The sequence below is a fragment of the Crocuta crocuta genome, unplaced genomic scaffold (assembly GCF_008692635.1).
Source record: "Crocuta crocuta isolate KB4526 unplaced genomic scaffold, BGI_CrCroc_1.0 scaffold56, whole genome shotgun sequence".
In the NCBI taxonomy this organism is placed as follows: domain Eukaryota; kingdom Metazoa; phylum Chordata; class Mammalia; order Carnivora; family Hyaenidae; genus Crocuta; species Crocuta crocuta.
Window position 1 is genome coordinate 9,528,631 of NW_027531334.1, and position 24,167 is coordinate 9,552,797.

Genomic DNA, 24,167 nt, shown 5'->3' on the forward strand with positions numbered 1-24,167 from the left:
AAAGAAAGAAAGAGAGAGAGAGAGAGAGAGAGAAAAAGAAAGAAAGAAAGAAAGAAAGAAAGAAAGAAAGAAAGAAAGAAAGAAAGAAAGAAAGAAAGAAAGAAAGAAAGAAAGAAAAGAAAGAAAGAAAGATAGATAGATGCATGGAACCTTGGTAAATAAAGGATGCAGATTATCTGGATTATTTAAGGGAAGGCATGACTGGCAAATACTTGGAATTCGGTTTGATTCATAAAATGATTGAAAAGCGTGGATGTTTTCTGGAAAGTGCCTTCTAAGCTGAAAGGTAATCAATTGAAACATGTAACATGGTTTTACAAGGTTCTTCTGGAGAAGTAAGGTTTCCTTTGATAGTACAAGCATTCTTTGAATCCATGTCATGAGCCCAGAGAAGCTTTGAAATCTATATAAATACTTAGGGACAGTTCTCCTCAGTCACATAAGAAAAATGGGGAAAATCCATGGTTGTTTGCTATAGTAGCAAGGCCCTCTGGGTTTCTTTCTTCCTATTTATTTTAACAATTTCTAGGTGCTGTCAAGTTATCAGAAAACAGAAAGAAAAACCTGAAAAGTGAGACCTTCTTCTCTAATTAAAAATTCTGGCATTCTGAAATGTTTGTGACCTATTTTTCTCCCTGTAATTTCTAAAATATTATGATATAACAGGAGGTGGGATTTTTTATTTGAATATTAAAGGATAAAATGTTTTAATTAGAACTTCTCAAGTCATTCATTTGCATAGCTATTTGCACAGTAACATTAACTATATATTATCATTAGGCAAAGTAACTTTGCCATAATGACTACAGTAATTATTCCACGTCTCTTCTGTCGACTTCTTCTAACCCTACTCTACTTTTTCCCCTTGGTGTATTCCACATTACATATTCAGGGTGTGGTGAATTTTTTTTTTTATTATGGGGCAATTTTCTAAAACAACTGAACATTTTGAAGAAGTGTATCAACAGCTTTAATGTCCAGGATACATACATGTAAGCGTGCGTGCATATATAGTACTATACTTACATGCGGGCACGCACGCGCACACACGCGCACACACACACACACACACACACAGAAAGTTTAGATCTCTAATTCATAACATGGCTCGGATTTGCCTGTATTTTATTGTTTTTATATATAAGAATATTAGTTTTACATGATTCAGTCTAAAACATATATATGTATGTGTGATATGCATGATTATGCGTATTGTGTATCTATGTATATATTACAAAACATTTATTTGTACATATCAGTGAAAGTTAAAGATCACGTGCCAGTTTTCACTTGGTAATACTTCATATCACAGGAAATTTTACCCAACAAAACAAGGGAAAATACTCTTTTAGTTCTTTACTGCAGAATTCCTATTTGAATTTCAGGTTTTTGGTTTTCCTCACTGACAACATGCATGAGCAGGCTGAAGATCGTTAGAAGTCCTCTTAACACAGATGCCTCCTGTGGAGACACCACAGAGAGTTCACTTGTCTTTCTAAAGAACATTTTCTAGTACAAGCCATCAATCCCACTTAGCAGTGACACAGACTACTTACTGAACACCTTGACTGTTGTAGGTGCCTCAAACACGTTGTCCTCAGTTACTAGCATGCACACAAATCTCTTCTCATCACTGATCCTAGCGTTACTGATAGACAAAGTGTAGTTTTCTGAGAGGCTCAATCTGTCTTTGTATTCTGGCACATCGTCGTATTGCACACTTTTCTTTGTAGAGGACCTGAAGGCAATAAATACTGGGGAGCCATCGGGCTTTTCCTAAAAATTAAAATAACAACACATTTTAAAACAAGCATATTCTGATGTTTCAGGATTACATCCAGAGTAACGAAATTTCCTTGGCCATATTCTTCCACCAATATTTATAGTTCTGTCTAAGAAGAGTAATTGTGGATATGAGCTTCACATAAATTTTTCAGTTATAGAAAATTACTCTACCTAAGAGGAGAGGCTGTAAGTTCTTTTACAGGTATCAATTTAAATATGTGAAAATGGAAAGACAAAGCTATTGGAATCTGAGCTTTTCTTGCATCCAAAGGACAGAGCTAGTGACTGTTCCGAAACCAACAAGGGCTGGCATTAGGTCCAATATAAAAGAAAAAAAAGTGGATGAAAACAAGCATGCAAATGTACAAAATGATATTCAGCTGACCTTCCCAGCAAGCATACACAGGGGCTGTAAACGCTCATTTAGAAATCCTGGGCAGTTGTCTTTTGCATATTCATTACGTTAATCCACACACTTTAAACGTCCACACCTTTTAGTTTCAGCCAAAACTGACACAGCTGACCTTTAGTCACAATATAATGTAATGAGTCCTTCATGGAGGAACTGTGCTTGCCCTTGTGAAACACTCATGTCCATTAAGCAAAAGAATCAGGTTAATCACTAAAATCCATAGTTTTGCTATATGAGTCATAAAACTCAGCTCAAAGAGCTTGTGTATAAAAACTTATTATCAAAATCAAATATAATCTTGCAGGAACAATTATGCCAAGAGCCCAAGACATATAATTCATCTCTTCCTTTGCTCGCACAAAATTTTTCTTACTGAATAAGCAATTTACTCTAAAATAGGAGCCAATCCCTTTAACTTATCTCAAAAGCCCTTTGAGAAAATAAAATATGATAAAACATTGTAAAGTGCAGGCAAATTTCAAGGTGCCATGGGGAGTTACATTTTTTTAAATTATTAATACATATTACTGTTATGGACTAAATGTTTGTGTCACCACCAAATTCATATGTCAAAGCCCTAACCTCCCCCGCACAGTGTTCATATTTGAAGGTGAAGCCTTTGAGAGGTAATTAGGTGTAGATGAGGTCCTGGGACAGTGCCTTTATGATGGGTTTGTACCCTTATGAGGAGAGGAGGACAGGACTCTTTCTCCATGAAAACACGGGTCATATCACACATAGCAAAATGGCAGCTGTCTGCAAATCAGAAGGACCTTCACAAAGAGCCAAATCTGCCAGCACCTTGATCTTGGACTCCCAAGTCTCCAGAACTAGGAGAAATAAATATATGTTGTTTAAGCTCTCTAATCTATGGTATTTTGTTATAGAGCCCCAAGCGAAGATAATTACTAAGCTAATTTTAGAGTCCAAAAGTTTATTTGGTTGAATATCTGAATATATCAATAATATTCTCTTTAAATTTTTAAATTTTATCATGGTTTACAATGCAAATCCTTGCTCTAAATCATTCCTTCACTGAGAGAAAGATGTTACACCAGTCCCTTATAGTTCTGTATTCAAACATTTACATAATAAATAATAAATAATAGTTATTAACTTTTGAGCATTTAATTATATGCCAGGTATCTTCTTTGGGCTTTGCATGCATTAACTGATTTAATACTCATAACAACCTTGAAGGTTAGAGTTGTAATATTAGATCCATTTTCAGACTATACAGTACAGAGGTTGCTTAAATAAATCATCCAAGAGCCCAGCTAGCGTATCCCAGGAGAGCCAAGGTTGAAGTTCTGCCATCTAGCTCCATTATGACTGTACCATACCACTCTTGACAGCCATCAGATGCCCCTTCTGTCCTAGGCACTGAGGCAGATGCAGGAGAAGAGGTGGGAATGAGGTGTACACAGGGAACTAAGGATGCACACAGGGAACTAAGCTCTCTATTCACAAGGGGATTACCACGCAAGTGGGGAGAAGCTAATCTGCAAATCAACACTGTTTTTAGAGCACATACTTCAAATATATCTCATCAGTTTACTGCTGAAGCTTTTGGCTAAATTAACAGTTTGAAAATTGTCATTATTGTTTCCACTACCACTGTATCAGTTCAATTTAGGTGAAAATTATTCCCTGAATTATCATCAGGAATGTTTATGATCACAGTGTTTCACCATCTGTGTTCCATTTACTTTGTCAGGAAGTTCGACTCAACAGGTCAAGAATGTGGCAGTCACCCTTGGCGTTTTAGGGGTGTGAATAGACTCTTAGGTCATAGCTTCCTACTTCCACCTCTATAAGAAACCAGAAATAGTTCAAAATTACCCAGTGTGAGCTAGATATCAGAAGGGGAGTACAAAGAAGTGCTGTGTCACCTCACCTCTTCCTCTGCTTCCACACGACCCTTGTATAAGACACATGTGCTTAGAGTCCCGCAGCCCCACAGCCATAACAGGTACCCTGTGCCAAGGACTCGGTCAATACTCTGGTAAGAATTACTTCATGTAACCCTCACGGCACTGTAAGGAAGACTATTATCATCTCATTTTATAGATGAGACAATGGAGGTTCATTCACGTGTCCAGAGTCCCACAAGTATACGGTAGAAGATGTCGGTCTGACTTAAGAACCTACATTTTGAAAGATTGTGTTCTATCCTTCCTTAAGTGCAATCTTAAGTACATTTCCCAAAGTGTGTTCGGCAAAATATTTGTTCTTGCAGATACTTGAGAGGAAAAGTTGTGGTTAAAAAAACCCTAAGAAATGAATCAAGCTTAGACAATTTATACTGCATTTTAGTGTGTGAAAGGCTCTGAGAAGTATTGTGATAAAGTTTTCAAAAATTATTTGACCATCAGATGTTTTTTCCTCTTTGAATACGTTTCAACATTTCAGGGAACTTGAGGAAACTGTCACGGTGTTCAAGAAGCATATGGCTACTTTAAGCTTTTAAACTACCATGAGTCTCATGTGATTCAGCATTACAGCTACCTTTAGTTGGTTTCCCTGACTAAATTGAAACATTTTATCAGTTGATGATACCTAACCACCTCACATTCATCTACCAGGATATCTACCCTCCATTTCCACACCCATTTGTATCTTGACACCTGAGAAGATATGATCTGCTATCTATAAGAAATGAGGAAGATGAACAAATGTTAAATGTGAAAAGGACCTACCCCATCGATATGTTTCTAAGATAATACCAAAAACAAGCTTCTAATGCTGATGACTAATTCCCAATGAGTATCTGGGTACTCCAGCCACTAGTGTATTTTGCCTTTGTAATAGCCACGCCAAACAGAACATGCGTAGGTGGAAAAAGGCTGCTGTCTTCCACTGAGCTCTGTCCTATACTCCACTGATTTCACTCTGGAATCCAGACTTTTCCTCTGCCTCTAACATTTAAGGTTAAATCTTTCAGACTAATATGATCTAAGAATTACGTGTTTATTGGCTTTGTTTTAAAATAGCACTTCTTATGTAAGACTTAGGAATTACTCTTTTGAGATATTCAACACATTAATTCTACCTTCCTACATTTGTACTCACAGTTGAATATTGCCATTATGTTAATTTGAAATTCACATTTACTCACAGAAAGAATATGATTAAAAAAAAAAAACAACACCCAAAACTAGAAGCAGTTAACCAAGTCCATGGTAGGTTACACTTACATATTTCCACTTTCCAAACATGAGATTCTGAGGTACGTCGAGTCGACAAGGCATAATAATGGTATCTCCATATGCTGAATTTACAGTATACCATCCAAGGCCTTTAGAGAAAAGGAAGAAAAAAGGGAGATTTTAAATGTTTTCTTGAAGTAACCAAGCAAATAACTTCAGTTCAAGATATATATCTTAATGAAGATTATCTATTATAATTTTATTTTAAATGACTACAGAAAGTATGAGGCTAGAATATGCTTTCTGTTTAAATATCAACAATTCTTCTTTAGCAACTAAACTTTTGATGTCATACATTTCAAATTTATAGACCCCCTCAGTTTTACCAGGGAATAGATAAGTGTGTATCCCAAAGGAACATAATGGAATCTGAAGTATATTCTCTTAACTAGATGCCATAGAAACAAATTATACTATATTTCATAAACAAGTGGAACTACACAAAGATTATAATTTTTAAAATTCTCAAAATTAGCTTTATATATATTTGGGTTTTTCATTTGAAAATATTGTCAAATTTATCTTCTGGAAAATTTTAAAAACTATTAAAAACTAAACTAATACATAAGATCACAACTAAATTTTAAAAGTAAAAAAACAAAACTGAAAATGGCTTATCTTATAGTAGCAATGGTTAAAATACTAGTTTTAATTGTAATTACATATAAAATATTAACAAGACAGAAATCTGTATTATAAAAATCCTTTGTAAAGTTTTGACCAAGTAGTTACCCTGAATTTTGGATAGACAATCTAACTCAAACCATAATTTGCTACTAAGGTACAGAAGACTTCCTGATCTTATTTAATTTTTTATTAAAATGGAAAAATGTAGATGACAAAAGTTTAATTGTCAAAATCCCCACATACTATACAAATCTGTATATATTCATGAAGTTTAAAAACGTCAGGCATTTAACTTGGCAATAGTACTCAGGAAACATCTCAGATTTTAATCTTATTTTGTTCACAATTGCTTTTAAGATTAAATATGTTTTCAAATAGATATCTGTTAAGATATGTCATAATTACTGAATATAGAGTATGAAGGGGCTATTTTAAACTGTAGAGGGGGGAAAAAAGATATTTTGTCCACCAGGTGGTGCTGAAGTGCAAAGCTAAGGCAATTTGCAATACAAACAAATACAGTTTTATGACTTACTGAGGAAACAAGACAGAGTGGACACTATGTTTCACTGTCATCAGTCACAATGTGTATGAAATTTTCATATGGGGATAAAAATCATTAATCTTAGTAAATAAAAAAAGGGTAATAAAATTGCTATTTTAAAATTCTATCAACACGGAAGGTCTTCCCTTTAAAGCAATTTTGCCCCGGTGAACAAAAATCATTACAACAAACACAAACTTCACATAAACATGTCACATGTCACAGAACAACTAGTTCCCAGAATTTTTAGCATGGTTTAAATAAAGAATACAAATTATAAGTCATAATAATGTGTTTTTCACTTGCTATTAATTTACCAAAGTTGTTTATTGTATATACGGTATTATAATAAAAAGTTACTTCACTAATTTATAAATTGTTCAGTGTTTCCCATACTGAAATGCTAATTCCTTTTAACTTAAAACCACTGCAGAGCAAAAGACTGTAAATGAAGAAATGGTCTCTTCAACTTTGTTAAAATCAAAATTGTGAGGGTTTAGATATGTGTTGCAGATATGCAAACTAATGAGAATAAAGAAATTATTTCTCGATATAGTGTTTGTTTTCTATACCACTTTGCATACTAGATGTGGAACTTTTATTATGTATTTTAATATTTGTTCATGTACTACCTCGGTGCAAGTATGTCAACCCAAGAAAACTTGGGTTTCCGACTTAGTGTTTTGTTTTTTCATCAGAATATAGTAAGTTACTTGGATATGTAATGTCTCTAAGATGGTCTAGATCTGTACGTTAAATTATGGCAGGACACGCACGTCTAACCATCTCCTATCATTATAAAATCACACCTTTTTTGACAACTGGCAGTACTCTCATGGTTGGTCAAGGAGTGAAAACAGTTTATAGAGCTCAGATACCAATGATGTGAATCCTTTTCCAGGTATACAGGGAAAATAAGAAAATTCTTTTTCCAAAAAAATGTAATTCTTTCCTATTTCTTACAGGCAACTGTTCTCTTCCTTACAGAACTTTAATGTGATATATGGATACCAAATTATGCAATAGATTTTATTTTATTTTACTTTATTTATTTTGAGAGACAGAGAGATGGTGCACATGAGAGGGAGAAGGGCAGAAAGAGGGAGACGGAGAATCCCAAGCAGGCTCTGCGGTGTCAGTGCAGAGCCCAAAGCAGGGTTATATTCCATGACCCTGAGATCATGCCAAACTGAGATCAAGAGTTGGCTGGACACTTAACCAACTGAGTCACTCAGGTGCCCCCATCATAAATTTTAAAGCTATATGAATTTCAAGTAGGTAGTGTTTTATTAGCATGATTGAAGTGCCACAATAACAGGAAAGGGACAAAACAGTCTTATCTTTGTATCCCCAAGAGCAGTGCCTGGCATTGAACAGACATCGTATTCGATTTCTCACTTGAATATTCTGAAGTCCTTTCCATTTTGGTTATTACATTAACATCTTTGAAAATCAGGGAGAAGTTGGCAACAGTAGAACTTTGCGGATTATAAAGTCTGTCTTAGATCATCTCTGATGTGCAGAGAACATGGATTTGTGCTGACATGGCACTCATATTTGAAAAGAAACAAACACAAAGCAAACAATTTTATAATAATTCATGGATGACACTATAGAAGAGAATATTTCTCCCTATGGAACTTTATTATTAATTTCAAGAAAAAGTAAGGATTATTTGTCCTCTGTGATTTGCGAACAATGATGTAAAATGCCATTTTTTCTTACTGTGATGACTAGAAAGCAAAGGATTGTTTTTAAAAGCATTTAAGAATTCGTGAGTTGGGTCTTTTAATGATAGCTTGATATCCCAAATTAGCCAGCACAGCACTCTTAACAGTATAATAAACCTAAGGGAAATAAGACATGTGACAAGAATGAGGGCAGTAGGTAAAAGGCCAATGGTTACAGACAGAAGCACTGGTCTATCATCTTAGGGCACAATGAATAATAACCAGTTGTCCTAATAATGTGTATTAGGAGTCACAGATGTGATGATTTCAGAAATCATTTTCAAGCTGGCAATAAACATCAACTTTCCTCTTTTGGTAATAGTATATACCAACTCCCAGGTTCATCTGATGGAAAGACTAAAGGCTCGGATGTGTGGTAGAGCTCATATCCCTAAAACTGTAGAGATAGGGTGGCTACAAAACCACTGAGATTTGGTGATGAATTAGCATTGTGATTTCTACAGATGTCTCACTCAGCCTTTGAGATGAAGTGTCAGTGACACCCACACCCAAAGAACCTGTCAACATAAATGGTTCTGTTTGTACTTTTCATAGAAGGAAAAGATTTTACCTTTGATTTGCGAAGTCTGAATTGAAATTAGCCTACTAAAATTCCTCTACAATTTTCTCCCTGTAATATTAGTTAGTTAAATTATTCATGGTTTTGTAGCCTAGAGATTATTGGACACTATTGCAAATACAGAATGCCTATGATGTCCTTCACCCAAAGAAACTAGATACAAAATATGGAAAGAATGTGTGAGCGCACAAATGTGTACATTTCTGGGTGATACGCATATTGTCTATGTGTATACATACATGTTGTAAGATATTTTAAACTGGATTAAAAATCTTCTGTATTAAATATGTTTTATAGGTATAAGGTATTATTATGAATTATTAGTATTACTATTGCTATCAAAATGTCCCGACATAAAAGCAAAAACATGTTATACTTGAGAAGCAGTATGTAATTATTTAAGATTGTTTTAATGAAGACTTATTAACTAAAGATAAAGAACAAAAGCACTGGAAAGGTTACATAGGAGAATTCAATAAAAATACAATGGGAAAAAGCATAGCATGAGAAAAATCTCATGGCTCAATAATCCTGATATATAAAATCTCAGACAAGTGATCATAAATACAACATAGTAATAGATTTTGTACTGCAAATAATTTAAGGAGGCACTGAAACAGACTCTGGGTGTAATTTTGAAATTAGGTGACCATAGTTTATTTCTAACTGAACTAATAAAAATGTAATAATTTTGGTGATATTGGTGAGATATGCTTTTTCCATAAAAACTAATATTTTTAAGTGGGCTTCATGCCCAGTGTGGAGCCCAATATGTGGCATGAACTCACAACCCTGAGATCAAGACCTGGCCTGACATCAAGAATCAGACGCCCAACCAGCTGCGCCACCCAGGCGCCCTCTGTATAAATTAATTCTTAAAGACTATCAAGTTCAGAGTAATCATTCTCTTAGCATTGATAAAATAGAGACATTTGAGTATCTTCAAAGTTATCTTAAATTGCACAATCTGCTACCATATTTCAAGCAGAACAGTAAATAATACAGAAAATAGGATAAGAACTAAAGAGTCTATTTTTACATGCTGTAACTTAGTGCGGTTAATTATTTTTTATTGCACCGATACTTCAATAGCATCATCATCCTTAAAAGCATTGTTTTGAGCTTTGTAGCTCTGTTAGGTGCCATAGAAGGGCTATTTACAATGACAACTGGCACAGAGCTTATAACATAAGACCTAAATCACAGTTCCACAGAAATCTTAGAGAAGTTTATTTTTGCAGATGAACTGTTGGGGAAGAACAGTTAAGTAGAAATTATAAAATTATCCTTAGAAATTACTTTCATATTTATTTGATTTTGACAGATAAACATGCTAGTGTTTCTATGTGCTTTATTAATGAATTAAGATATGTACAATTCCAATTAAACATGTAACTATTTTGTAACATCAGTTTACAGCAGTGTTTCTCAACCTCATTACTACTGTCAGTTTGGGCTGAATAAATCTTTATTGTGGGGGCTGCATCCTCACCTCTGCCCCTTGGGTGGTACTAGTAGCACTCTCCTCCAGGTATGGCAATAAGAAATCTCTAGACAAGACAAATGTCTCCTGGAAGGCAGAACCGCCCACCACACTCCCATCTAGTTGAAAACCATCAATTTGTATCTTCAACTACTGGATTTCATTATCAATAAAATTGGTTTCCATTAAAGAGATCATTGTTGTAAAATAGAATCTTAGTACAGGGCTAAATAATCACTGTGTGTGAATAGAGGGGTGGACGTGGAAATGGCACATATTAACACTTAGCTATTATCAACTTTGTTTTCCTCATAGAAACATATTATATTAAACTATGACAGGGAGACTGATTTCCAGACTCTGGGGATTTGAGATCCAATCTCTTCACAGATATTACAAAATAATATTCTTTTTTAACATTTATTTTTATTTATTTTGAGAAAAAGAGTGTGCATAAGGGGCAGAGAGAAAGAGAGAAAGGAAATGCCATGCAGGCCCTAGGATGCAGGTCTCAATCCCATGACCCTGGGATCATGACCTGAGCCAAAATCATGAGTCGGAAGCTCAACTGACTGAGCCACCCCAGTGCCCCACAAAATAATATTCTGTTTTAGCAGATCTACTTCATATACTATAATCTAAGCACAAATTATACACACCATACATGCTCTCTAAAATATATATATATATATATATATCACATGTATTTTATTTAATATGATAAAATATCATATTCTATTGATTGAGTGTGAAACAGATGCCTTTAAATTGTCTTCTATGGGGCGCCTGGGTGGCTCAGTTGGTTGAGTGTCCAACTTTGACTCAGGTCATGATCTCACAGTTCATGAGTTTGAGCCCTGCTTTGGCCTCTGTGTTGCCAGTTCAGAGCCTGGAGCCTGCTTTGGATTCTGTGTCTCCCTCTCCCTCTGCTCCTTCCCTACTTGTGCTCTCTCTTTCTCTCAAAAATAAATTTAAAAAAAATTAAAAAATAAAGTTCTTTCAAACCTATGATTTTGTGACTCAATGGCACAAAGTTACCTCATAATTCCTCCTATTCTTTATTGCATTAAATAAGAATTTATGATTTTTGTCAAGGTCAAGGGATATACAAGATATGAAAGAGAAGGAGGTTGAGAGAGAGAGAGAGAGAGAGAGAGAACCTGTAGTCTGCAAGTAATTTAGAATGGATGGCAGGCAGGAGAAGACATCTGATGGAATACGTTATTTTGAAAAATAGAGAAAAAAGTTTTCCTACTCCCTTTCTCCATTTCCCTTCAACAAACACTTACTTGGGAACCAAGCTGGTTTTTGTTGAATCTGCAATAGGAAGATGTTTATTTAAACTTTGCTTTCTGCATGGTCTTTCCCCAGGGTCACATGTTCTCATATAGGTGTAACTATGTAATGCCTACAAATAAGAAAAATAGTGACTCTTTCTCTTTCTTCTAGAGGTTTCTGCAATTCGATACCTGGATTATATCTTTTAGATATATTCCTGTGGAATAACATTCAGAGGGGGAAGGGCCATCTTACTGAATTATAAAATACTGCTAGTTCCCAGGAAAATGTTTTAATATATGGGCTCCTTACATGAAAGTTTGGTATATTATAATGCTTGAAATGTTTATCTTTTTAGTAAGCTATGGGTTAATAGAATAATCTATATTATATCATAGAAAGGAGATCCACAGAAATGATAAAACTTTTAAAATATATCAGTATTTACACGACTGTACTGAAAACTATCTTCTCAATTTACCACTGTGACGCTTTCATCACACTATAAGCATGGAAGGATCTATGAGATTGGATAAGTTATTGTTCTTCCCAATTACTTCAGGCAAAGCCTAAAGCTTATCTCTGCCTCATTTTTATCATTATCCCTTGGGCCTTTGTGGAATCATCTATTTAAACATTTGATCATGCATCAAGTATTTATTGAACATCGACTAGAGGCAAAGTGCTCAATGTTCTTTGTGGGGGATATATATACATATACACACCAATATAATATATATATACACACAAAAGTCTATTCCTCCAGGAACACGAGCTGCTGTAAACAAAGTGCTATGGGAATGCAGAGGAAGGAATCCCTGCAGTGAGCTTGAGGATACTGGTAAAGGCCTCTTGCTGGAAATTTCAATTGACCTAAACACTGAACAAAGGTTTCTATGAATAGGAAGATCAGAACTACTTTACCAGTATGTCACAGCCAGGGACCATGCAGAGGCACTGAGTGGTACTTGGTTTTCTCTTATGGCAAACTTCCTTCTTTATTACAGAAATTTCTTNAATATTACAGTAATTTCTACATGGTAGATCTTTGATCTTTATAAGGAATATGACCTGACTGGCAGTTTTCTGAAATTCATAACTGAACATAAAATTTCCCCAATAAACTGCAACAAACTGTTAGATCTCTCTATTTCTCTTTATTCTCATCACCAACACTAGCATTTGGATTTCTTTTAAGGCCACTTTTAAATTATAAGCAAAAACTTTATTTTAAAATGATTTAAAAGCAACAGAATTGATTTAAGTTGTGATTTTTTATTTTCTGAGCGATACTTCATGAATTTTAAATAGGCAAATAGCAAGGTTCTACTGTGCTTGTTAGAATTTCTTAACTTGGGATCCATGAATGAACTATAGGGACCCCCAAAATTGTGGTATATAAAAATATTTATTTTTATAAAAAGAGATTTTTTTTTATTTCAAAACCTCTTTTATTTATTTATTTATTTTTTTACAAATAGTTTATTGTCAAATTAGTTTCCACATAACACTCAGTGCTCATCCCAAGTGTCCTCCTCCATGCCCATCCCCCCTCCCCCCCTATAAAAAGAGATTTTAAGGCTTTCACCAGATGGTCAAAGATAACCTTGAATAAAAAATAAAATGTCTGAGGTTGATTCTACTAAACTGAGAAGAACTTATGGAAGTACAGTTTGATGCTCTCTAATTAAAAATGCATTTAATGCCCTTTGATCCAGAGATCATACCACTGGGAATGTATCCTATGAAAGTTTTTGTACAAATACACGATTGTATACAAAGGTAATACAGCATTATTTTGAATGTTGAAGAACTGGTGGGATTCGAACGTTTGGTACTACAAACACAATAAAGTGTATATCCACAGAATGCTCTACTTGACCCATTTCTACATATCTCAGTAGTTATAATTTTTATCATTTTTCCATTCATTGACTATTGAGTATCTGTTCTGTGCCAAGCACTGCTCTAGGATGGGTGATCAGCAGTCTGTAGAAACAAAACAAAACAAGAATCTGTTCTCATGGGTTTAAATTCTAAATATATACATATATACATGTGTATATATACATATGTATATACACACATACATATAAACATATATATATTCGTGTATTTAAACGATTAATTACTTTTTGAAAAAGGGGGAAATAATCAGTTTGATTCTTCCCCTATGCTTCAAGCTATTTTAAAGAAAGGTCTACATTTTTTCTCATTTTGAAATTTGCTGCAGCATCATGAAGGCTGCAGGGTTCAATAATGACAGATAAAATAAAGCTCCAAGGCACTACATGGAAAGGAACTCGGTAAGATCATATTCTTATAGCTCATATTCTTTTCTCCATACTTAACAATCCAGAAAACCATATACTATCCTTTAAAATTCTAGGGAACCCAGCGAGGTGGGGATGAGGGTTGCTGTAGTGTTTAGAAATCAGTATCTTAAAATTGTCTATCCCAAAATGCTATTTTTTTCTTTAAAAACTTTTTCATGGAATATTACATGCAAACCAGTGCACAGAACTAGATTTATATATGAAATGTCACTAAAAGTGCCAGGATTTAGAGCTTCTTTGGCAATTCTTCTCATATTCTTTACTCTATGGATGAGACTAGGATTTCCACACATTTGTCCCACAAAGGATCCTCTGTGTTACCAAGTCATCATTCCCCAGTGATGAGTTTTTGACGAGCTGTGGAGTCTGTGCCAAAATGCCAAAACATTGGCCCCTTCGTGGGGACAGACTTAACTGAAAATACGTAGGAACACTTCATGCTCTGTATGTGTGGGTGGGGGGAGGAGACAGGGAGACTATATTGAACCACAAATTGTTAAATTTTATATATGAAAAGAACAATATTTTATATTTTACTTCATATAGCTACTTATAGTGATAGAGACTAGACAGGAGAATGTTCAAACATATTTTTATACTATATAGCTTACTCGTTATAAAAGTTAAAACATTTGTGTAATGAGCAATTTATGTTAGTTGAAGTTCACAAAATTGACTATTCTCTACTATCATACTTCTCCTAATTACATAGGTCTTGAGGCTGTGTCTTTAAGATACTTATAAATGGGGGTTGGGGGGTGGGGGATGCCTGGCTGGCTCAGTCAGTTAAGCGGTTAAGCGTTCAACTTTGACTCAGGTTATGACCTTGCAGTTTGGGATTTCAAGCCCCATGTCTGCTCTATGCTGACAGCTCAGAGCCTGGAGCCTGCTTTGCATTCTGTGTCTCCCTCTCTCTCTGCCTCTCCCCACTCATGCTCTATCTCTCTCTCAAAAATAAATATACATTAAAAATTAAAAAAAAAAAGCTTATACATAGAAAATCCTCCACTCATACAATTGGTCAATATGATGAAAAAATCGATAAAATATTATTTTCCTTCTGCTCCCTCACCCCCAATTCAATTACCCTCATTAGTTCTTGCATTGTCAGTGTCCAGAATTTGAGGACTTCATTTGGGAACTAGCTTAACTAAAGAGGTAGATAGAAGAAACCAATATATGAACACTCCTGCAGGTTAAAATAATGCAAAGGAGAGACGAATACATTGATGCCCCACTGCTCTGAACATTTTCTCTGCATGAAAGTCTAGATTTAACTAATTCAAACTATCAGTTCTATTTGAATGGTGAAAAGTTACATTTTCCTGTGCATTTTGCCATATAAGTTGCACTGAAATTGTGAATACAATTCAATTATTTTAACAAGAACAATAACCGTAGTGTGTTCATGAAAACACTATCAACAGGAAAATACTATCAACAAGAAAACAGGCACAACGCTTCACAAAAGGCCTTAATTGCATCATCTGAAGTAATGGAAACTTCCTCGGCATTTAGACTAGAGTCTGTCTTCAGAAAGAGCTCATAATTATTGTGACATGAAATTTGTTTTCTGCAAATAATTTAATGCCATGACAACAAAAAGACCTCTTGACTTGAGAAAATCAAAGCTGTCCTTGATAACACTTCCAAACCCCTAAACAACAAATTCCTAATAGCTTTAATATTCCTCAAATGCCTTAGAAGAAAAATGTATCAGAAAGACTTTGTCAATAAGATCACCATTATTTTCACAGAGAGCTTCTGTTAATAACAGCTGTGCTAATTGTATTTCTTTAGCATTTCAATTAATATTCAACAGCATTAGAGAATTTTGTTTTATAATTGAGGTAGAATTAACCAGGGAGAGCAAATGAATTATTAGGGCTACTGAATGAGCCAAGTAGTAGACTTTTTCTTCTTCATTGGTTGACTGATCTTGTCTAGTATACTAGCGACTGGTGTCTTCCATATTAAGTGTCTAACTGGGTACCAAACAATGTTTACACAGGTTGAAGTGAGTTTTTGCTCTTTTCTTCATACAGATCACAATTAGCATTGCCTATGTCTCTTGAGGAAATAGATTTGTACAATCAAACATGGTAAGTAATAAAGGTTAAAATGCTACTTAATAGGTTTTCCCGCAGATTCAGTGCAGATTGCTGGCTGATTTCTGAGATTTGATTTGTGTAAATTTCATGCTTTTAATTGGCATCTCTCCAGAGGGGTTGTAATATAAGGTAAAATCATAGAAAAAAAATGATCGCTTTTTATGGCATGTTTCCCTTTCTTTAAGAAGTAAACTCAGTTTGCTGTAAGATCTAGTATTCTAGTTTTGAGGAGGAAGGAAAGAGAGAAACATTTGTCCACAGTAATTTTTTAAAGAGAATAAAGCCAAAGGAAAGAAAAATTTTGAAATAAAACAAATATTGCATACACTTAGAAAATCAGCATAATGTCTTATATGAAACAGAAACCATCTTGCAGCTTTGAGAGATCTTGTGTCACCTCATGGACCAAGTAAGCATGCAAAACAATACCCATTATGATTCACCCACCATGGCAGTCTAGTGGAGTAGCTCTGGAATGCATAAACTTAGAAAGACAATACTGTCATCTATTAATATTAACAATAACTTTTCATATATTCCATTTTCCCTGACAGTCATTATTCTTAATTGATGAGTGGGAGGAAAAGTGGGAAAGAGAACAAGATAATTTAGGAAGGCAATAAGTAGAGATGAAAAATATAAGAAGCTGTATTGAAAGGTAGTTTTATCATTTCTAAGGGTGTCAGATGGAAGAATTGCTTTAAATATCTTGTAAAATCTGGACCTGAAATTGCCTCCAGCTTCGAAACTTTCCCTCACTCCCAAAGATTTTAACTTCCTGAAAGCTTTGCCTTAGAGCACCAGAGGCCAATGGTAGCTTACATATGTGCCATACGTGGGTGGGGTGCCTGGGTGGCTCAGTTGTTTAAGCATACCCACTCTTGGTTTTTGGCTCACGTCATGATCTCATGATTTGTGGGTTCGAGCCCTGTGTTGGCCTTGGCACTGACAATGTGGAACCCGCTTAGGATTCACTCCCTTTCTCTCTGCCCTTCTCCCACTCATGTGTGGGCATTTAAAAAATGTGTATTTTATTTTTGGGAGAGAGAGGGTACACATGTGAGCAGGGGAGACAGAGAATCGGAACCAGGCTCCAGGTTGACAGTACAGAGCCCCAAGCAGAGCTTGAACCCACTAACTGTGAGATCATGACCTGAGTCAATCAGATGCTTAACTAACTCAACCACCCACGCACCCCAGTAAATAAATGTTTTTTTAAATGTGCTGTAATTTAGGAAATGGTTTGATGAGCCCCAGAAGAATTTCTGAAAGAGTAGGTATCATGGACAAAGTAATCCCTCAAAAACAAGACACAACAAAATCCAGATCAGAAAAACAAGTTTCTTCTGTAGCCTGAGCAAGTACCCGCATTCAGGTGGGTTTTCTGTGGTTGCTAAAGTTTGCATCATATCCCACCTGCTTCTGTTTCACAAATTTACATTTTTGTTTTACCAGCAACTAAGTAAATGCTTCCTATTTATTATTCAAGGGAAAACTGTGAAGGATGATGGCCCTGAAAACGTACCTCACAGACCCCCCCAATCACAGGACCCCCAACTGCTGCACTCATATCCATCACCAAGTTTTGCTGAGGCCACACTTTACCTGAGCTGCTGACAGGGCTGAGCAGAGTAGGGCTACAAAGGCAGGCAAGGTTCTTGGAGACAAGGGACTCCTCTGGGGGTTGACTCTGTCTCAAGGGCTCTCTAATTCCCTGAAGAAACATTCTTAGACTGTATAACAGTCTAGAACATGTCCACCCAATCCTCCTTCTGTCTCTCTTCCCCCTATGGTCAGATTCACATTGCATTCTGATGATTTTCCCAGCCCACCGTCTCCTTCCTCATTTTTTTCTTCACCCAGGTATTTCCCCTAGTACAAGCCTAAGATGTTTAATCCATTTTGACATCTGCTTCTTAAAAGATCCTGGCTAACACGTGGGAGGAATTAGGCAGAACATAGCTATATTGACCCTCTGACATTAGTAGACTATTGGATTCTAGAAAATTGGGATTTCGATATGGACACAGTGAAAAAAAGCACACTTGATTTAGTAAGTGGTTAGCTGAGTTTGAAAAAAGATACTTTAGAGCAATAATAGTAATACTAAGGGACTGTTTTGTATCTTGCAATATTCTTTTATATACATTGTGAATTTTTGCATTTGAGTCTCACAAAAGTTCTGTATGATGAGCAAACAAACCTGTATCATGAATAAATGCTATGATACCTCACTTTACTGATAAGACACTGTTCACTCTGCAAAGCCAAAAGACTAAATGAACATGACCAAGCCAGTATGTAGTGCAGCCAGAGCTCAAAATTAATTCTCAACTCATGTTCAATTCTCATCACTATTAGATACACAAAAATGACTACATGTTTCTATTTCATTTTATACTGTGGCTAATTTGAGAATATTATTTGAAAAGTATTAAAATATTTTCCATACTTATACTTAAATATTTAAAAATGTGTAGATTGGAGGGACCAGAAAAAATACAAATTGTGATGTCATGTAGCAGTTGACCATTTGCTGCCAGGAATAAATGGAGTCCTGTCCACGAGAGCTCACCTAATCCTCAAAATAACATAGAAAGCTGCTAATAACTAAAGTGGTAGGCATTCCAGATAAGGAACCAGAAATATATTAAGATTCTTTAATGTAAACAAGATACTTGGTTGACAGGCAGAGGAACATTTTATCTATGCACCTAACACAGTAGAGATAATAGACTGCCAAGAAAAATTTCTTGGATAAACAGAATGAAAAGACTGGGATTCAAATCAAGTCTTTGCTAACTTAGAAATGTATCTTTCCATCTAAAAAATTTTTTCAGAATTACCACTTTTAAGTGAGTTGAAAATTTAAGTTCACACAAAAGCTGGCACATGAAATGTTTATAGCAGCTTTATTCATAATTACCCAAGTTTGAACACAACCACGATGTCCTTCTGTAGGTGAATGGATAAACCAGCTATAGTACAGCCATACAATGGAATATTATTCAGTAATAAAGGGAGAAATTAAGAAATGAGATAGCAAGCCATGAAAAGACAATGGAGGAATCTTAAATGCATATTGCTAAGTGAAAGAAGCCTATCTAAAAAAGTTATATTGTGTATGATTCCAACTATATGACATGACAGTAAAGACAAAATTATGAAGATTGTAAAAACATCAGTGGTTGCCAGGGGTTTGAAGGGAGGGAGGGAGGCATAGGTAGATGGGGCATAGAGAATACTTTGGGTAGTAAATTACTCTGATAATGTTGAATACAAGTTGCCATACATTTGTCAAAACCCATGAAATGTACAACACAGAAGAGTAAATTTAATGTAAATTATAGATTGTAGTTAATAAGAATAATGTACTGATATTGACTCATCAGTCGTAATAATGTACCACACTAATGCAAGATGTTAATACTGGGGAAACTGGAGGGTGGTCAGTGTTGAAGGAGTATGTGGGAACTCTACTTCTGTTCTATAAACCTAAACAGATAAAAAGTACTCTATTAAAACAATTGATGCATATAGTTTCTTCAGCCTATGGAATGCATTCTATATTTAGACAATCTTATCGAAATTCCCTTGATTATGGTAGAAGAAAGAACATAAAAAACCAAGGGCAAAGCTTTGCATCCACCAGCACAGGTGATCTCAGTCTAGGCAGCTGAATCCCCAGGCAGCTATCAGCAAATGCTGACAACATCAGGACCTCTGCTGCACAGTGTCCTGTGGCTGTGCTGCAGCCAGCAACTGCTGTTTTATGATTATGTTTCCCACATATTCCCAATCCCAGGGAGGTGCTATTGCATTTGGTTCATCTTTCCATTTAAAAGAGACAGCGTCTTTGATCATTTGTTCATGGTTACTGCTCAGGGAGATAATGACACTCAAAATTCCCCCAAACTGAATATTATACTACCTCTTTGGCTCTGCTATTTTTAACAGCATTTAAAGACCATAATGTCAGTAAGGTTAAAAAAGGTTCATTATTCCTACACATTAGAAGATTGCTGGGTTACAGAGATGAGCTATAAGAATCTCAGGAAAGCCTCAGATTGTATGTCTTCTGTTTGTGAATCTCATTGGAGTTCTATAACAGAACGTACTCCTAAAACTTCCCCTCCCCAGAAGCAATTAATTAGAAAACAAAGAAATCAGCCCAATAAAAATGACTGAGATGTTTAGACTGTGTCACTGTTGGAAAATCCAGTGTTAATTTTCAAGTTAAATTCCCTCTGAAGAGTCCTACAAAAACATGCTACGTGAGTGTCCTTTAGCCACAATTCTGCCTCTCTGTCTATATAGAACAGGTTTAAAGAACATCTCTGATATCAACTTCACATTTTTTCTTTTTTATTATTTCTGAATTGCCAGCAGCCTCAACATAACAAATATGATTAATGGTACATGTTCAATCAGTAGTAGTAAACAGTGTAGAATCGGTATAGCTTTAGAGTTTGTTATTCAGAAATCCATTGATTCTCACTTCTAATTTTAAAAACTGGAAGCTATTTTACAAAGGAAATCTCCAATGCAACATCTTACCTAACAGTCACCCAAGGTAAACACATATACAGCCAAGGAAAACAACTGATACATACAGACTTCAGAAAGGTATCCTTATGAAAGTGTGCTATTCATTCTTCAATCTTTTGTAGCTGTAAGACAATTTATGATGATGTACATGGGAAAGCCAGTATAATGTATTAAAAATGGAAAATTCATGTGCCTGAAGAAGAATAGAGTAAATATGGGTTAAGCATATTGTTGATATAATTGTTGATATAACTGAGAAACTGTAAAAAGCCTAAGCTAAATATCAAAAGCCGCGGGATGCATCTCATCAGTATCAAATTTATTGACTTTTGTAAAACACTCCTTAAATTCTTTTTAGTTGTTCCTTACATAGTCCTTAGTTGTTTCTATAAACATCTGAATATAAAATTTCTTTTAATTCAAAAGATTTCATTTCATTTTAGTTCAAATACATTGGACATGAAGCTATTGATGAGCTTCAATATGTCAGATACTATATTACTACTAGACATACAAACATAAATAAGTTATCTATTCCAAAGAGATTAAAGAGATTCATTTGCCTCTTCTTATAGAGGCAAATGAAATGCAACGGGTAGAACAAATAGCAGTTAAGGCATGGTTGGATATAAGCTTCATGGGTATAATTCAAGCCCTGTTACTAAGAGGGTGGGTGACCTCCAAAGGGTTACTTAAACTGTATGTGTTCATGTTTCCCAACTACTAGATGGAAGACAACGATAGTATCAAGCTCATAGTGTTACTGTAAATATTAAATAATGTGTAATTGCTTAAAAGAGTATTTTTTCATGCAATAAGTATTTAATAAATACTAGCTATTATGAAAAAATGCCCAACATCACTAATCACTAGGGAAATACAAATCAAACTCATGAAATATCACCTCACACTTGTTAGGAAGACTTAATTACTAAAAATCATATATAAGTGTTGGTGAGGATGTAGAGAAAATGAAACCATTGTACACTGTTGGTGGGAATGTAAATTGGTACAGCCGTCATAGGAAACAGTATAGAGGTCCTCAAAACATGAAAATTATAACTATCATATGATCCAGAAATCCCACTTTGGGGTATATATCCAAAGAAAATAAAACCACTTTGTTGAAGGGATATTTGCACTTTCATAGATATTCACAGTAGTCAAGATATGCAAACAATTTAAGTGTCCACCAATGAATGAACAGATAAAGAAAATGTGTCTCACACACACACACACACACACACACAGGGATGTGATTTAGCCTTGAAAAGGAAGGAAATCCTGTTATTTGTGACAACATGGATGCATCTAGACTTTATACTAAGTAAGTCAGACACAGAAAGAAAAATATTGCATGATCTCAAATAAAAAAAACGAAAGCAAAAAAACTCAAACATACAGAAACAGAGAGTAGAATGGTGGTTGCCAGAGGTTGGGGTGGGGAAGTGAGATATTGGTCAAAGGGTAATGAACTTCCAGTTATAAGAGGAATTACTTTTTGAAACTTAATATACAGTATGGTAACTATAATTAATAATGATGTATTGTATACTTGAAATTTGCTAACAGAATAGATCTTAAGCTTCTTGTGTCCTACACACATGCACGCACACGCACACACACGCATGCGCGCGCACACACACACACACAGGATAACTCTGTGAGGTGCTGGGCATATTAGCTTGAATGTGGTAATCACTGGGGCGCCTGGGTGGCTCAGTTGGTTAAGCGTCTGACTTCAGCTCAGGTCATGATCCCACAGTTCGTGGGTTCGAGCCCCGCACTGGACTCTGCTGACAGCTCAGAGCCTGTACCTGCCTCAGACTCTGTGTCTCTGTCTCTCTCTGACCCTTTCCACTCATGCTGTCTTGTACTCTTTCTCTCAAAAATAAATAAGCATTAAAAAATATTCAAAGTTCACATTTCCCAACATAGTTAAGTACATTGTTCACGTGAAGAATAGCTAATACTTAGTCTCTGCAAAGGCACATCATAAACTATGTGAAAGCAATGTTCACTAGGCAAATAAAAAAGCTGCCTTTTTGTGTTAGTTCTTTGGAAAAGCTTGACACTAAATAAGAAGAATAGTCCAAAGCAAATATTAACTGGTGGTATGAGGTGCCTGGATTTCTAAACACAAATTGTTAACATAACATGAATTTTGGGTTTAACAATAATCAAGACTTTCTCAGTAAACACTACAAACTACAGAAAGAGAAAAGCTGAAAGCTAGAAGTTAAATAGCCCTCCGGAAATATTGTCTTTTTTCTTACTTTTTAGGCTTTGTACTTACCAATTAGAAAGAAAGCACAAGATGAAATGTAAAAGAAAAAGACCTACAATATCATGCTTTTCAGTAACCAGCAAATTTCTTTTTTACAGCAGTTTCTGAATTTATTAAGGACTCCAGAAGTTTTTCTAAAAGCACTGATGAGTGGAACAAGGCCTTCATGCAAAGCTCTGATTGAAAGTATAAAGCCACTGTGCTATTACTGTTTAAACATTTCCTGGAGTGCCTGGATGGCTCAGTCAGTTAAGCATCTGACTCTTGTTGATTTTGGCCCAGGTCATGACCTCAGGATTGGTGAGATCTAGCCCTGCCAGGGCTCTGTGCTGACAGCATGAAGTCTGCTTGGGATTCTCTTTCTCTCTCTCTCTCTCTCTCTCAAAATAAACAGGCTTTAAAAAACAAATAAATATTCCACTTCAAGTGAAAGTATGACTAAACAGTTGCCAAGAACTATTGCTGCTACTTTTTGTTACTAGTGAATTTCAGCTTTGACTTGATGCATAATGCCTTTCCTATACAGGGAGACAGTGGAAAATGTTACTTATATATCTTTCAAATATCTCTCTTGGAAGCTGCTGATAGCCAGGAGTTAGCAGCCTCTGGTGTTCTTGTCTTTCTTTCCTGTTGTATCTGTGCTCCAGTCTTCCTGGAAGTCAATCCATCCCACAAACCTGCATCTGCCTGACAAAATGGCCTTTCTCCTATTCACCATTCAGTTGCTTTGGTGTGTTCTCCTTAAATGCTCTGACTCTGGGAAATGATTTACAAAATTATGGCTTCAAGCCCTCAGGATCATGGACTGTCCACCATACTCTTAACTCTTAAAATGTCTGCCATTGATGTTACATAGCAGATGATAAGACATCTTTATTAAAATTTCAGCATCAAATATCAGTTCTCTAACTCAGAGTTAAAAGAATACCAGAATAAAGAGACCTGAGTTCTTGTTTCATCTTCAACTCTCAATCACTGTGACCTTGCTTTCTTGGGCCTCAGTTTGTTCATGTATAATATCATATAGAGCAAGCCTTAAATATTCTAGGATTCACATCTCCCAATATGAGAAACACATATAGTTAACTTTCAGCTAGGATTTGAGATCATATTACTTTTGAGTCTGGACTGGCAAAAGCTTAAAAATATATCAAATTTCTTATTTTATTTTATAACTTTGCTGTTGGAGTTTCCGATGAATATTTTAGTAACATGAAAATGAACAGACTTTGGTTTT

General features: G+C 35.4%; 1 protein-coding gene across 2 annotated transcripts in view; it reads right to left on the reverse strand.

Moving 5' to 3' along the window:
* Positions 1 to 24,167, reverse strand: part of ALCAM (activated leukocyte cell adhesion molecule) — a 202,519-nt gene that overhangs the window by 55,603 nt on the left and 122,749 nt on the right. For both annotated transcript variants that reach the window (XM_077771826.1, XM_077771825.1), the window contains exons 2-3: positions 5,395 to 5,495; positions 1,557 to 1,776 (exon numbers count right to left, since the gene is read on the reverse strand). In XM_077771826.1, the coding sequence (XP_077627952.1) occupies positions 1,557 to 1,776; positions 5,395 to 5,495 (321 nt within the window). The remainder of the gene's footprint in view (positions 1 to 1,556; positions 1,777 to 5,394; positions 5,496 to 24,167) is intronic.